Raw genomic sequence first — 16,376 nt, forward strand, 5'->3', positions numbered from 1 at the left:
AAATGGCAATAAGTTGGCTGGCTTCCGAGCGTGTTCACTATCGATTTGGATATTTAGGAGGGTGTCATGTCTTCCATATAGACTTTTCAGTTGATGTCAAAGGGTATTTTATTTTAAAAGGCGTGTTTATGATATCACTAAATCAGACGCAATATTTTAAGTGTCCCATAAATGGTTGTGAAGCGCAGCCATTATAGTGTCCCCGTGTATTGGCTTCTGCATAAACCTGTTATGTGATGCTTCATTTCCCCGTCATATTTAGTTGCTGCATAGTAAACAGCATGTCCAGCTTCTTGAACTCAGACACACCGAGTGACCTTTTAATGTGCTCACGCAGTACAGCACAGTGATTTTGAACTGTGGTCAAATCTTTTTCCTCAAAGGTAATTTGGAAAAAATATATTTATAACAAAATCTTTAAAGTACTTTGGAAACAAAGCATTGTGTGTTGACTTGATTTTGAACGCTGAACTACTTTTTATAGATTGCAGGAAGTTTCCCTTCCTTCAGGGAAGTGGATGGCCAATCTTAACCTTCGTGGTTTAAAAATGTTGAATTATTAAACCCTTAGACTGAGATTTATATTGTTGTTTTCTGTCAGAATCATAGTATACATACATCTTTATACATACATCTGTTTAGGCATATGTTCATTAATTTATCACGAAAGCAAAGCTATTTTTACTTCATTAGCTTAGAATGAAATACTGCTTGAAAGACCATTTTCGAAAGTAGATAAATGGAAGGGTGGAATTTTTCCCAGTGGGAAGATGGACTTTTGCTTCCCCCAAACCCCGTATATTCTTACACGTGGTTTTAATAATGGTTGGTTGTATTCAACGAAAAGAGAAGTAATATTATAGTAACTTTATTTTGGTCTGCATGTTACACATCATTTCAGTTTAATTCAATTTGATTGTAATGTCAAAATTCTAAGCAGAACATGATGTAGTGAGGGACACACACACACACACACATGCATACATACATACACACACACACACACCCTGGTTTTATAGGGACTATAATGTATAAATAGAAGAATGTCACTCTGAATCAAATGGCAGTCACACACACACAGAGTCAAAGATGAGGAAAATTCAGGTTGACAAAATTTCACTAGACTCAAGTGAACTTGACTCATGCTTTACCCTGGAGTCCTTTATGCATTATGCATTATGAAAAGTTGGACAAAAAAAGATGGGTGTAGCATTTAGTTGTGAATTTTTTTGCTGGCTATGCTAATGTAGAACACTCTGCAATGCGTCTCCTCAACTCTTTGAAAACCTCAGGAGTCCTTAAAACAGATTCAATAGATTTTTTTCCATAGATATTCGAGTCCTGAGAAGGTGTTAAATACTTGAGTTGTGTTCTGCATAAATTACTTGAACTCCTTGAAAGCTAGATGCTTTGAAAAGGACCTGTTGTATCTGGTTCCCTCTTTGAAGCGGTCTTCAGCAGATTGCATGTGTTCTGTTATAGGTTCACTACTGTGATAGACAAAGTGACAAAGAGTATGTGACCTGTCTGACATTAGCCCCTGTGCAGATGACTTTCCATGCTATTGGAAGCTCCATTGAAGCCAGCCATGACCAGGTATAATGCGCCACTGCCATTTTGCTGCCTTATGGCCCAGCGCAGAAACCAGAGACCATCCCAGTGGAAGCTCTGTGCACACATACAGCTTTGCTTTCCCTAAAACATTAACCACTGGTGCCATTTGCTAGACTTCCGGGAAAAAAAAATCAAGATTTTTTTGTGTTGGGACATTGATATCTTAGGAGATGTAAATTATTTTAGACTTCTAGTTTCATTATTAATTTCAAAATAGAATTCTCTTATAAAGAAGAAATAATTGCCCTATGCTGTTTTTATTTTTAATAATTACACATGGGAAGAAAGATCCGCAAAGAAGTGTAGCTAACACTGGAGTCTCATTATGAGAGACTCATGTAGTTCTATTGAAGAGAGTTCAGTCTTAGAGAATGTATATCAAGTAGCTGCGTGAACTTTTGGGACCATAAATTTACTCTCATAACTTGGGATGTTGCTAAAATGAAATTCCGGTGGGGTTTTTTTTTTTTTTTTCACTTTTTAAGTTTAATTTCTGAAATGCCGCTAAAAATCTGAAAAGTATCTTTTCTCCGTAAACGCATTCCTTTTGATTGTTTAGTTAAGCAGCTTGATAATGCATCCTGTTTATAGGACAATCCATATTTTCCAATAAAATAATCATCAGATGAGGAGTTCCTGTCATGGTGAAGCAGAAACGAATCCGACTAGGAACCATGAGGTTGCAGGTTTGATCCCAGGCCTCGCTCAGTGGGTTAAGGATCCGGCGTTGCCATGACCTGTGGTGTAGGTCACAGACACAGCTCGGATCTGGCATTGCTGTGGCTCTGGTGTAGGCCAGCAGCTACAGCTCCGATTAGACCCCTGGCCTGGGAACCTCCATATGCCGCGGGTGCAGCCCTAAAATGCAAACAAAAACAAACAAACAAACAAAATCATTAGATTAGACAAAACTAATGATCTAGGCCATAGAGTTTCTAGTTTGGAGTAAAAATAAAGAGACATACCCAGTTTACTGTATGACTAACCAGCTGTGCTTTTTCAACTAACCATTTACAGATAGAACAATCATAACCACTTTCATATCCTTTTCTTAGTAAACCTGAGAATTTCTAGTAGTCTTGCTTGACTTTTTTTTTCTGAGTAGTGCCTTTGCATGGAGAGAATAAAAGAGCATAATAATATATCTTCTCAAAGACATAGTTGAATTGTTCAGTACAAACAAGCCCTAGGAAAGCATTCTTAAGGGCACACCTGTCTAGTTCGTTATGTTTCTGACATAATGGGTTTCCAGTCATCATTTAATTGGTGGCATGGTATTATGCTGTTGAGGAAAGAACAATCCATTGGTCAAAAAAATCTGAGTTTTAGGAACAAAATGGCAGATGGAAGCTATGGCAGAAGCTACATGAGATAACCATCCTGCAAAAGTCTTTCCTTCAGCAAAGAACTCAAAGCATTCTCAGAAACCCACATACATGAGCGATTTGCTGTTAGCAGAGGTAGTACGTTGTGATGAAAGAAATGGGGGCTGGGAGCGGAGACTGGGATCAAACCCAGACTTGCCGTGGACCAGCTCTGGGACCTTGTCTCTTCACCTCTTGGAACTTGACTTCTTTATGAGTAATTAATGAGGCTGGTTCAGTCTTGTGCCAAGTTCATATGCCAAGGCACTCAAAAGTTCAAGGCTGCAGTTAGCCCAGATGGCACTTTTACAGATTAGGAAAAAGATACCTCCGGAGTTCCTTGGTGGCCTAATAGGTAAAGGATCTGGTGTTGCCACTGATGTGGTTCTGGTTACAGCTGTGGCATAGGTTCAATCCCTTGCCCAGGAACTCCCATGCAGCCGCCCTCCAAAAAAAAAAAAAAAAGGAAAAAGATAACTCTGCTTCAAACATTTTACTGCTACTCAACTGTCATAATAGATCCACAGTAACTACACTGTGAATGCCCTCCCCTTCAAGGTGTGCAGTGCACAACCTGCACAACTGGACTTTTTCTGCATCTCTCTGGAATGTCAATTGCTCAATGGTAAGTGAATAAAGACATTTTTATATTAAAATACAGCTCTATTAGAGATGACAACTTTGCATGAAATTTTAAGATGAAAAAAAGAGACTTTCAGGAAATGTGTCGATAATGGTTAAATGGACGGACAGTTGGATGTATGAATGGAGCCATGACTGGAATGGTCATCCTGTGTATTTCTCTACTTTGGTGGCCTCAGGGCTGCAGGGTGGGGTGGGTGTCATCAGTGCACCTCCCTGTGCTTGGATCTTTGGGCTCCCTGAGGAAGGCAGACACCCACTGAACCTCTGCTCCACATCCTCTGGCTTTTAGGCGTTGTGTTGCCAATACCCTTTCCTCCTCCTGAGGGTGTGTCTGAGCAAAAGGTCCTCCTTTACCGTCTCCAAAGCATAATCTTGGTCTCATAAGGTGGACAAGAGGGACCGCTGAATGCTTCTTTACTTATTAATTTGAAAATACTAGAAAACAGGAAAATGCTTTAAAGCAAGAAAAATGACAGTTAATTAAAAACATTGTCTATGCTTAATTCATTTAAGCCCCTGCAATCAAACTGGAGAATAAGTATTCTGAAAAAAAAGTATGTGCAAAATTGAGAGGTGCTCCTTCCTGTGAAACTCGGGTTGTTCTTATTTGTATAGACAATGAAGGGGAGAAATGGAAGAGCTCCCTAGCATTGAACCTTTTCAGATGATCTTCTTTTTTTTCCTCTTTGTCTTTTTGTCATTTTTAGGGCTGCACCCGTGGCGTATGGAGGTTCCCAGGCTAGGGGTCTAATTGGAGCGGTCGCCACCAGCCTACGCCAGAGCCACAGCAACTCGGGATCCGAGCTGCGTCTGCGACCTACACCACAGCTCACCGCAGCCCCAGATCCTTAACCCACTGATCGAGTCCAGGGATGGAACCCGAACCCGCAACCTCATGGTTCCTAGTCGGATTTGTTAACCACTGAGCCACGATGGGAACTCCAGATTATCTTCTTAATTAAAAAAAAAAAAAATTAACTCTAGGGACCCAGGAAAGTGGTGACTGCGTGTGTCACCCAGTGTCTTCACTCACTGTATTAAGAGTCATAGGACAGGGGCCCTTAAGTGAAATTTCTCTATCCAGGTCAACACAGATGTGCAACATGATCAGAGAAAAGATTCAATATATGCTGATGAGGTCCACCCGTATGGGACCCTTCATTCTCCCATCCCTCCCTCCAAAACCTGCTTTTCCCACCTTTTATCTTTTCTCTCCTTTTTCTTTTCTCCACCCTGGTAAGTGACACCAGCATCTACCTTGTCGCTTGGGCCGAGCACCTTGAGGCCCCCTTGCCTCCTCAGCCCCTTTACTCTCCCTCTCCAGTCCTAGCATCTCTTCCTCTAAGTGACATCTCTGATCTGACTGCTCTTCACCGTCTCTGCTGTTAATGCTACTTCAAGTCACTAGCATTTTTAATCCAGACCATAAACTGGCTCTAAACTGGCTTCCTTTTTTTTTTTCTTCTGCTTTTGTTGCGTTGTGGGCGCTCTGCCATTCAGTAGCTAAAATTATTTTTAAGGTAATCAGTTCACATTATTCAGCTGCTCAAAAACTTCCAGTGGCTTCTTATCACTCCTCCTATAAATCCGAAATTTTTGTTATGACATACAAGTTCCTGGCCCCCTCTGTCTCTCCAATTTGAATCCCCACCCCTCTCCTTTTCTCTGTGCCCCAGTCTCACTGGCCTTGTTGCCAGTTACATCAGAATAGATGAAAGAAACCAGACTCAAAAGGCTACGTACTGTAGATTTGATGTGTATGACATTCTGGAAAGGGCAAAACTATAGAGACAGAAAACAGATCAGTGGTCGCCAGGCGATGGGAGGGATTGGCCATAAATTATCATGAGGGAATTTTGGGGGGTGATGCAAATGTGCTATATCTTGACTGTACATAGAAACCACAGCTGGATGCATTTGTGCACAGAACTGTACCCTGAAAAGGGTAAGTTTTACTGTATGCAGATTATACTGCAATAAACCCAACTTAAAAAAAAAAAGCCAAACTCATTCTTTTGGGGTTTTTTTTGTCTTTTCAGGGTGGCTCCTGTGGCATATGGAGGTTCTTAGGCTAGGGATCCAATCAGAGCTATAGCCGCTGGCCTGTGTCACAGCTACAGTTACAACAACACCAGGTCCGAGCTGCGTCTGCGATTTAACACCACAGCTCACGGCAATGCTGGATCCTTAATCTACTGAGCGAGGCCAGGGATCAATCCTGCATCCTCATGGATACTAGTCAGATTTGTTTCTGCTGAGCCATGACAGGAACTCCCCAAACTCATTCTTTTATCAATTACTCATGCGGTGTTGATCCGCAGGAAATGTGGAAGAATAGACTCCCCTTTCCTTTCCTGTATTCTTTGTGTGTATTGGAGCCGTCTTGGGAAAAAATGCAGTGTAATTATCTAATAACCTGGTTGACAGCTCTGAATGCCAGTGGTTAGTTAAAGCCTGCTTCAGACCTCCTAGACTGATTAATAGTCTCCAAAAAGTGGCCTAAACTTGTCCCACTCTGACTTTAGGGAAAGGATCTGTAGGCCAGTGTTTCCCCTTTGAAAACTGAATTCTTATCCAAGCCGTGGACCGTCATTCAAGGCCCTGTACGCCTGGAGGTCCCCATGTGTATGGGTGAGAAAGTTCTTCATGTGTTTGCCTTATTCATCCCAATAAATGTGATATGATACATTCACATTAATTTAGAATGTTTAACTGTCCAGAACATAAACATAGTTTACATTTACAGATAGTGATTATTTTTTTAAGGAAACATTTGTTAACTGAGCAAGTATGTGGGAACCCCAAACTAGGTACTAGAGCATACAAAGAGAACTGACTTCTAGTCTTTGTCCTAAATTAGAGAACCACTAATTTATTATAGTCCTCGCTGAGCTGAATCATCTTGTGAAATTTAAAACTTGTGGATCATATGGCAGTTTCAATGAAGAGCCATTATCAGTTGAATTTAAATACTTATATGTGGAGTTCCCATTGTGGCGCAGCGGAAATGAATCGACTAGGAACCATGAGGTTGCGGGTTCCATCCCTGGTCTTGCTCAGTGGGTTAAGGATCTGGCGTTGCTATGATCTGTGGTGTAGGTCGCAGACGTGGCTTGGATCTGGTGTTGGCTTGAGCTGTGATGTAGGCTGCAGGTGTGGCTTGGATCTGGTGTTGCTGTAGCTCTGGTGTAGGCCGGCAGCTGTAGGTCTGATTAGACCCCTAGCCTGGGAACCTCCATATGCTGCAGGTGCAGCCCTAAAAAAGACAAAAGACTAAAATAAATTAATTAAATAAATACTTATTTGTGAAGATTGAGCTGGTGAGGGTTTTTGCTCAGTACTTTTTGGTATATCCTATTGGGAAATTAAACTTATATTGTAAAGTGTATATTAGTAAAAGCAGAATTGTTTGTAATAGTGCAGAAAGAGTTTTGGAATATTCTCTTAGTATATATAACCCAGCAGATACTAGCTGTATTCTCTCCTGGCCTGATACCCTTTCTGCACCTTTGTCTTTCTTAAATGTTACTGAGTACCTCTCTTCCTGTCTCCTTTAAATATATCAGTTACCTTCTTGTTGCAGCCTCAAAGTCATAAACTTCTGTCCTTGTCTTTGTATTTTCTTTTCTTTTTTGACGTTTCTTGGGCAGCTCCTGCAGCATATGGAGGTTCCCAGGCTAGGGGTCGAATCGGAGCTGGAGCCACCAGCCTACACCACAGCCACAGCAACGCGGGATCCGAGCCACATCTGCAACCTACACCACAGCTCACGGCAACGCTGGATCCTTTAACCCACTGAGCAAGGCCAGGGATCAAACCCGCAACCTCATGTTTCCTAGTCGGATTTGTTAACCACTGAGCCAGGATGGGAACTCCTGTATTTTCTTTTTATTGATCTTCATTCAAACTGCACCATCAGTCTCACCAATTTCATGAATACTGGGTAAGCAGACAGATGAGCCAAAATACTGCCGCTTAATTTCTGGTTAATAGTGTTACCTCTGCCTACCTTATTTTGTTCCTGTTAGCACTGTAACTCACCTGTTTCATATACATAAAAGAATGAGCTAATAAATCAACCACCTAATCAAGCACCAGCTAGCCTAGGGAGTATAACATGTGTATTATTTGCTGTAATCTGACCTCTATCATCACAAAGTGAGGTTATCCTATAGAGTCAATGGCAGTGCATACTTAACACATTACTTAAAATTTTACAAATCAATAGTTCCCGTTGTGGCTTTCAGCGGGCTAAGAACCCAACACAGTATCCATGAGGATGTGGGTTTAATCCCTGGCTATGCTCAGTGGGTTAAGGATTCAGTGTTGCCATAAGCTGCTGTGTAGGTCGATTGGATCTGGTGTTGCTGTGACTGTGGCGTAGGACAGCAGCTGTAGCTCCAATTCAGTCCCTAGCCTAGAAACTTCCATAGGTGGTGGGTGTGGCTGTAAAAAGACAACAAGATTTTTGTAATCAATAATTTTACAAGCAAAAAGAAACAATGAAATTTCTTTTTTAATTGAGATCTAGTTCACTTACAACATTATGTAGGTTTCAGGTATATAACATGATGATTCACAATTTTTAAAGATTCTGCTCCACTTACAGTTTTGATAAAATACTGACTTTGTTCTCTATGCTGTACAATACATCCTTGGAGCTTATTTATTTCTACATAATCTTTTGTACCTCTTCATCCCCTACCCCTGTCTTGCCCCTCCCTCCTTCCCTGTCCCCACTGGTGACCACTAGTTTGAACAAGAACCAGATTTCTATCCATGTGTTTACCACGTAGTCAGTATCATGCTAGGCTTGCCATACATTATTTTGCTTAATTCTCATGATATCTCTATAAGGTACAAGCCATGCCATTTGCTTGTTTGTGTCATTTGCTACATGCCTTTAAGGGTTTACATCCATACTGGTAAAATCAAGCTGAATTGTTCCCAGTGTGTGTGCTTTGACTAGAATTCAAAGCAGACCTGTCACTGGAAGGGCAGCTCTTAGGTGTAATGCTGTACAAGTCTTATGGGTATTCTCCTCCACTTTTGATTAATTAGATTCTACTCATGGTTCTTTTTCTGATTCATTAAAAGTCTCTTTGCCCGAGTAATGGTGTCATAATGTCTTACAGCTGTAGAGTAACTTAATACTAAAAGGGAAAAAGCCTTCATGCATTTTATCTAAGTATATAGAATCACAATAATGGATGGATTGATTGTAGACTGGGTACAGAGCTTTCGTAGTGCCAGAGGGTCTTAAATGATCCCTTGCCCTTCGGTCTGATGGAGTGTATCAGCCAGGATGCTTTTGGCTACAAGTAACAGAAAACTTTACTCATATTGGCTTAAATAATTAGGAATCTTGTTATCTCACATAACAGGAAGTTCAGAGGAAGGGTGAACTCCCAGGTTGGTTGATAAAGTAGCTCCATGATGTCAACAGGGAATCGGGTTATTTCATTTCTTAACTCTGCCGTCCTCTCCTTAATCCTCTGTGTCATGGAATTATGGCCACAGTAGTTCTCCGTGTCCCTGGCAATATAGTGACATCTAAAAGAAAGGATGCCATCTGATCTTCTTCTGTCTCCCTTTTGGGGCAAAGACATCTGTATCCGGAATTCCTGCAGCTATCTTTCCTTCACAGCTCAGGCTTGGTTGGGTCAGTCACATGCCCATGTCTAAACTAGTCACTGGCAAAAAAAAATGAGGTGACTTCTAGGGTAAATGCTTGGGGTGAAACGGTTGTTGAGGAAACAATCACAGGAACTACTACGTGAGGGGAAAATGCCACATAAATAATTCTGAATTTTCTAAAAAATAAAAAGAAAGTGGTAAGATTATTTAAAAAAAAAATTTTTAAATAAAAAGAAAGTGGTAAGATTATTTTTTTAAAAATTTTTATTGTAGTTGATTTACAGTGTTGTGTCAATTTCTGCTGTACAACAGAGTGACCCAGTCATACACACACACACACACACACACACACACACACACACACACACACTCTCTTTTTCTCATACTGTCTTCCATCATGTTCTATTGCAAGAGTCTGACTGGATATAATTCCCTGTGCTATACAGCAGGCCCTCAGTGCTTATCCATTCTAAATCTAAAGTTTGCATCTATTAACCCCAAACTCCCAGTCCATCCTACTCCCTCCCCCTACCCTTTGGCAAGAAACTGGTAAGTTTAATCTTAATAATATATTTTATTCAACTCAGTGTATCTAAAGTATCATTTCAATCTGTTATCAACTTTTTAAATCATTGAGGTATTTTATATTTTTTCATACATTCCTCTTATTTTACTTTATTTTATTTGATTTGCCTTTTGTCTTTTTTTTTTTTTAGGGCCGCACGCACGGCATATGGAGGTTCCCAGGCTAGGGGTCTAATCGGAGCTGTTGCTGCCGGCTTACACCACAGCCACAGCAATGCCAGATCCAAGCCGCGGGTCTGTGACCTACACCACAGCTCACGGCAACGCCAGATCTTTAACCCACTGAGAGAGGCAAGGGATTGAACCTGCAACTTCATGGTTCCTAGTCGGATTCATCCACTGTACCGTGATGGGAACTCCTCCCATCCCTTTTATTTTGGACTGGCCACATTCAAGTGCTCAATAGCCGCATGTATGGGGGACAGGATGAAACACAAGGACGTTATGACTTGGTCCCTGCCTATGTCTCTAGACTCATGCTTGACCATTCAAGAGTTGGGTACCTAACTCTTACCTAACTCTTACCCACACTCTCTGCCTGGCAGTGTTGAGATACCATGTCTCATGCTCTCACATCTGTGTCTTTGTTTACACTGTAATTTCTGCCACCTGGGCCATTGTCTGCTCCTAGAGGAACTTTGTTATATCCATCAGATCCAACCAAGATGTCACTCCAGCCAACAAGCCTTCCCCAGACCTACTTTTTAGATCATCTCGCCATTCCATTCCACTTCTCAAACTGTTTTCCCATTGTTTGTTTTCATGTTGATCAACCCCCCCGGGCAGTGAAATCCAGGGCTGGGGCCAGAGTGGGGGGAGGGGAGCAGGGAAGGGGTCTCCTTTGCCTGAGTTTTCCCTGTGTCTGTGCTCTGGTACACAGGAGGCACTCTGCACCTACTCATAGGATGGAGATGGATTAACTTTCTAAGACACATGAGAATGACTTGGATTTGGTAGCATTCATTTGATAGAATTGGTGAGAGAAATAGCACATTTGGCTGTTCTCTCCCGTGGTGGCTTTGTAGGCACATTTTGGGTGAAGTCATCCTGAGGACTTCCAGATGTTGATCTCAGAGTATTTACGTATTCTGAATACGTCTAACTGTCATGGGGAATCCATCTTATATCCCATGAATTTCACTCATTACTGATCGGTGTGTAACTTTGAATTTTTCTATCCTGTCCTGCATCTGAGTATCTCTGTGTCTGATTTACTTTCCTCAAGTTCTAGGGCTGCCTCCCAGTTCAAGCCTTTCAAGTCATTTGTCCCTGAGCAGTGTCATTGGGAACTGCATCCCTCAGAATATAGAGAGGCACGGACTTCAGAGGCTTTAAACTTCAGGTTTGAGCAACAACTACCCAAGACAAATAAAGCTTTTCTTAATATTAAAGACACTTAAAAGTAACCCTGCATAGTAACAGACCTCATTGCATTATCTTTGAGGCACCTGCAATAGGGCTGTGCCATTCTTTGTCTTACACAGATTCCACATAGTTTCGTTTTGCTTTTTTTGTCTTTTTTTTTTTTAAGGGCCACACCCTCAGCATATGGAAGTTCCCAGGCTAGGGGTCTAATCAGAGCTGTAGCTGTCAGCCTACGCCACAGCCACAGCAACGTGGCATCCGAGCCACATCTGCAACCTATACCACAGCTGATGACAACCCACTTAACCCAATGAGCAAGGCCAGGGATTGAACCTGCGTCCTCATGGATGCTGGTCAGATTCGTTTCCTCTGAGCCATGATGGGAACTCCCCGAATAAGTTTTTTTGAACTTCACTGTTTCATTTGCTCTACTGTCAAGCCACAGTGCTGAGGGCCACAGAGTTTTGAAAGAGAGGGTATGATTGGTGCCAGCAGCAGCTTCAAGGAGGTTCTGAGGTGCCAAAATTCAACACACAACTTGATTTTTGTTTACATTTTATGAAACAGGATGCTGAGAAAGATACCAAAGAGGCACATCTTTGTTTTGGAAAGTGCTTTCATATTTGTTGATTTTTGTGTTTCAGAATATTTCTTCAGTCTGAAACATATCCCATGATTAAAGGACTAAAATTTCTTCTGCTGTCTTTTCATTTTAAAATTTACATTTTACAAAAATATATCTTAGAGTTAAGGAACTCAATCATATGTTTTTTTATTTTTATTTTTTTTACATTTTATATTTCAGTAATTAGTCCAGTAGCTCATATGGCTTTTTTTTTTTTTTTTGGCTGCAGCTGCGGCATGTGGAAGTCCCTGGGCCAGAGATCAAACCTGTGCCACAGCAGAGACATGGAAGTCCCTGGACCAGGAATCGAACCCGTGCCATAGCAGTGACAATGTCATATGGCATTTGTTTTTGTTTTTTAGCTCTTTGTTGTGGTTTTTTATTTTTTGTTCATGTCTTCTTCATGTTTTTATTCTGACATGAAGAAATCATGGAGGAAAGGGACCTCTAATAATATTGAAATTTAAGCACAGTATTAAGGACAGTATTATATCCAAAAGCACACAATTGGTAATACAGTAAAAAACATGTAAATACAAAATCTGTATTTTTCCGAATTGTAGGTTATACCACTTAATTGACATTATGCTATGTATACACTGATGCTAATTTTTTTTTTGTCTTTTTGCTTTTTCCAGGGCCGCTCCTGTGGCATATGGAGGTTCCCAGGCTAGGAGTCTAATCAGAGCTGTAGCTGCTGGCCTACACCACAGCCACAGCAACTCGGGATCCAAGCTGCGTCTGCGACCCACACCACAGCTCATGGCAATGCCGGATCCTCAACCCACTGAGCAAGGGCAGGGATTGAACTCGCAACCTCATGGTTCCTAGTCAGATTCGTTAACCTCTGAGCCACGACGGGAACTCCTGATGCTAATTTTGAACTAAAAGTAAATTGTCTTCACTGTCAGTAAGAAAGCCATCATTTATCTATAGTGAAACAGTAAAACGAGTATAACTATAGCTGTTTGTTTTTGAGATATAATTGAATTATAAGGTTGTATTCGTTGTGGGTGTACCACGTCATGAATTGATGTATGTATATGTTGTGAAATGTTTACCCCAAGCCTAGTAAACATCTGTCACCACACATAGTTAGATTCACTCATATCTTCAAAAAAATATTTCAAGAGGGAAAGTCACATGGTTGGAAAAAATCAAAGTAAGAATAATCGTTCATGACATGTGAAAATTATGTGAAATTCAAATTTTAGTGCCCATAAAGAAAGTTTCGTTGGGAAATAGTCATGTCTGTATGTTGAAGTATTGTCTGTGGCCACTTTCATTGCAACAGCAGAAGTGAGTAATTACAACTTTAGAATTGTTTATCAAATGTTATTTTAAACATGGTTATTCCGAGTTCATCCTGAGAAAGGAGCCAAGTGTCTGGAAATATTCCCCATATTAGAACACACATGAGAGCACAGTTAGATTCGATGGTGAACTTTGGATTTATGAACTCTACCGTAGAAACCGGTTTTATTCTCCAAGGGAAAAATAATTGTCTTCCTTCATCAGTATTCATCAAAGCATTGAAAGAGAGTTTGCCTGCAGCAAAGGTTACTGTTGTCTCCTTTTTGAAATCCCATTTAGAAACACTTCGCGGCCACAAGTTTTAAATAGGGAATATTCTGTTGTTTCCATAATGATCTTTGGCTTCTTCATTTCAGATACATAAGCAGTTGCCAGAACTAGCAGTGAAGTATAGGAGAAGGTACTGGGAAGATTGAATATTATGTATTTTATAACTCCCTCATAATTTTATTTATGCTTAGTACAGCATGACCACATTTCTAAGAGGTTATATATATCGAGTGATATTTTGCACACAAGTGACTTATTAATTTAACCTATAAAATGGTTTTGGACTATAGTCAAAACCCACGAATTTACCTTATTGCTTTTCTTCTCCTACTTTTTCCTTTTTTTTTTTCTGGTGATGAATAACAGCTTAAATTTTAATCAACAGAAAATAAGAAATTTTAGGTTTTAAAAACCATGACTTTTTCTTTTCTTTTTCTTTTTTTTTGTCTTTTGTCTTTTTGTTGTTGTTGTTGTTGCTATTTCTTGGGCCGCTCCCGCGGCATATGGAGGTTCCCAGGCTAGGGATCGAATCGGAGCTGTAGCCACCGGCCTACGCCAGAGCCACAGCAACTCGGGATCTGAGCCGCGTCTGCAACCTACACCACAGCTCACGGCAACGCCGGATCGTTAACCCACTGAGCAAGGGCAGGGACCGAACCCGCAACCTCATGGTTCCTAGTCGGATTCGTTAACCACTGCGCCATGGCGGGAACTCCCCATGACTTTTTCTAACAACAGTATGGTTATCTGCTCTGTACCTTAGCTTACCATTTCACAACTGAGTATCTCTTTGAAGATAATTTAATGTTTCTGATCTCCTAAGGGGCAAATGAAAATGTAGATAGAGCCCAAAAATATCTCCTAGGTTTTCTCTCTGATAAGTTTTGTACAGTTTTGGACCTGCATACATACTCAATGTCAGTAGGTCCTTCATTTTTATTTTATTTATTTTTTATTTTTAACATTTCTTTGTCTTTTTTTTTAGGCTGCACCAGTGGCATACGGAAGTTCCCAGGCTAGGAGTTGAATCGGAACTGCAGCTGCCAGCCTGTGCCAGAGCCACAGCAGTGCCAGATCTGAGCCATGTCTGCAACCTACACCACAGCTCATGGCAATGCTGGATCCTTAACCCACTAAGTGAAACCAAGAAGTGAACTCAAATCCTCATGGATCCCAGTTGGGTTCATACAGCTGAGCCACCACGGGCACTCCCTCCATTTTTAATTCAGTACTCTAACTTCAAATTATTTTAAGTAGGAATTTAATATTCCTACTATTCTCTAGGTCTGGATATTTAATGTTGATATGAAGATCGTTGGGGAAATAGCCTAAAAACCTTTCTGTTAAGAGTTCATACTAATGAGTCATAACCAGATTACATTATTGAACCAATAAATACCATATGTATATAATTGGCTAAATGGGTGTGAAAGTTATAGTGGAAAACTGTTGGCTATATAGACTTTTTTAAAGTGACGATCAATAGAATATAGTTCCCTAGGCCACAGACTTGAGAGCATTATTGCGCACTAGAGGTCACTTTATAACCTAAAGAGTATTACCTTTCTCGTAAGCTCACATTATGGTGTTGTGTATGATTTATTACGCTATTTAAAACTGAAAAACAGTAACCTTCTCTCTCTCAGCAGTACACCTTCAATTAAGTCATGCCTCTCCCCACTTCCAAAAGTCCTTTTTAAACAAACTAGTTAGCGGTAACTTTTCAGAATTTTCACTTTTTTTTTGCTTTTTAGAACCGCACATGCAACATATGGAAGTTCCGGGGCTAAGGGTCGAATCGGAGCTGCATCTGCAACCTACGCTGGATCCTCAACCCATTGGGTGGGGCCGGGGATCAAACCCACATCCTCATCGATACTCGCCGGGTTTGTTACTGCTGAGCTGCAACAGGAACTCCGCAGAATTTTCCGTTTTATTCTTTCGTTGCTTCTGGTTATCTGACCTGGTCTCTTTGTTTCTAAGTCGGCCTTTTCAGATCACATATATTTTTAAATACTCTGGTTAATTGGCTTCTCTTTTTTTGCATCCTCTGATAGGAGGAATATGAAGACATTTTTTTAAACCCCCAAATATTGAATATTTGTGAAGTTAAAGAATAAGGGCCAACACAGTGATTGTACAATGTCTCTGTCGGAATTCCCATTGTGCAGCGGAAACAAATCAGACTAGTATCCATGAGGATATGGATTCTATTCCTAGCCTTGCTCAGTGGGTTAGGGATCCAGCATTGCCGTGAACTGTGGTATAGGTCACAGACTCGGCTGGGATCTGGTGTTGCTATGGCTGTGGTATAGGCTGGCAGCTCTAGCTCCAATTCGACTCCTAGCTTGGCAATCTCTATATGCCATGGATATGGTCCTAAAAAGTAAAAAAAAAAAAAAAAAATTTTTGAAGATTAAGTGTCTCTGTTTCCTTTCATAGATCAGTGATGTGCTACTAGCAAACCTGGTAAGAAGTATTATTACTTGACCAAGACCCACACTTACATTTCTCTCTCTAAAAGACTGATATGCTGGCGAGTTCCCATCGTGGCACAGCGGCAACAAATCCGACTAGGAACCATGAGGTTGCGGGTTTGATCCCTGGACTCGCCCAGTGGGTTAAAGATCCAGTGTTGCTGTGAGCTGTGGTGTAGATCACAGATGCGGCTCGGATCTGGTGTTGCTGTGGCTGTGGTGTAGGCCTGTGGCTACAGCTCCGATTAGACCCCTAGCCTGGGAACCTCCATGTGCAGCAGGTGCGGCCCCAAAAAAGACAAAAGACAAAAAAAAAAAAAGACTGATATGCTGACAGGCTTTTTAACCTCATATGCAGAGAATGATTGTGCTTTTACAGAGGTTCTTGCCATAGCAGTAAGCACAGAGTAAGAAAATCTCTAGCTCAGGGACAGATCCGCTTGCTGTAAGTCTCCTTGTTGCTGATACATTTCTGCTTCC

At 41.0% G+C, this 16,376-nt stretch overlaps 1 protein-coding gene across 12 annotated transcripts in view; it reads left to right on the plus strand.

Moving 5' to 3' along the window:
• Nucleotides 1–16,376, plus strand: part of STAU2 (staufen double-stranded RNA binding protein 2) — a 314,299-nt gene that overhangs the window by 198,299 nt on the left and 99,624 nt on the right. For 10 of the 12 annotated variants that reach the window (XM_047783746.1, XM_047783744.1, XM_047783749.1 and 7 more), the window contains one exon: nt 1,483–1,596. The exons of the other annotated variants lie outside the window; for them this stretch is intronic. In XM_047783746.1, the coding sequence (XP_047639702.1) occupies nt 1,483–1,596 (114 nt within the window). The remainder of the gene's footprint in view (nt 1–1,482; nt 1,597–16,376) is intronic. 12 annotated transcript variants of the gene reach the window in all.

This window comes from Phacochoerus africanus, chromosome 6 (assembly GCF_016906955.1).
Source record: "Phacochoerus africanus isolate WHEZ1 chromosome 6, ROS_Pafr_v1, whole genome shotgun sequence".
Taxonomy (NCBI): domain Eukaryota; kingdom Metazoa; phylum Chordata; class Mammalia; order Artiodactyla; family Suidae; genus Phacochoerus; species Phacochoerus africanus.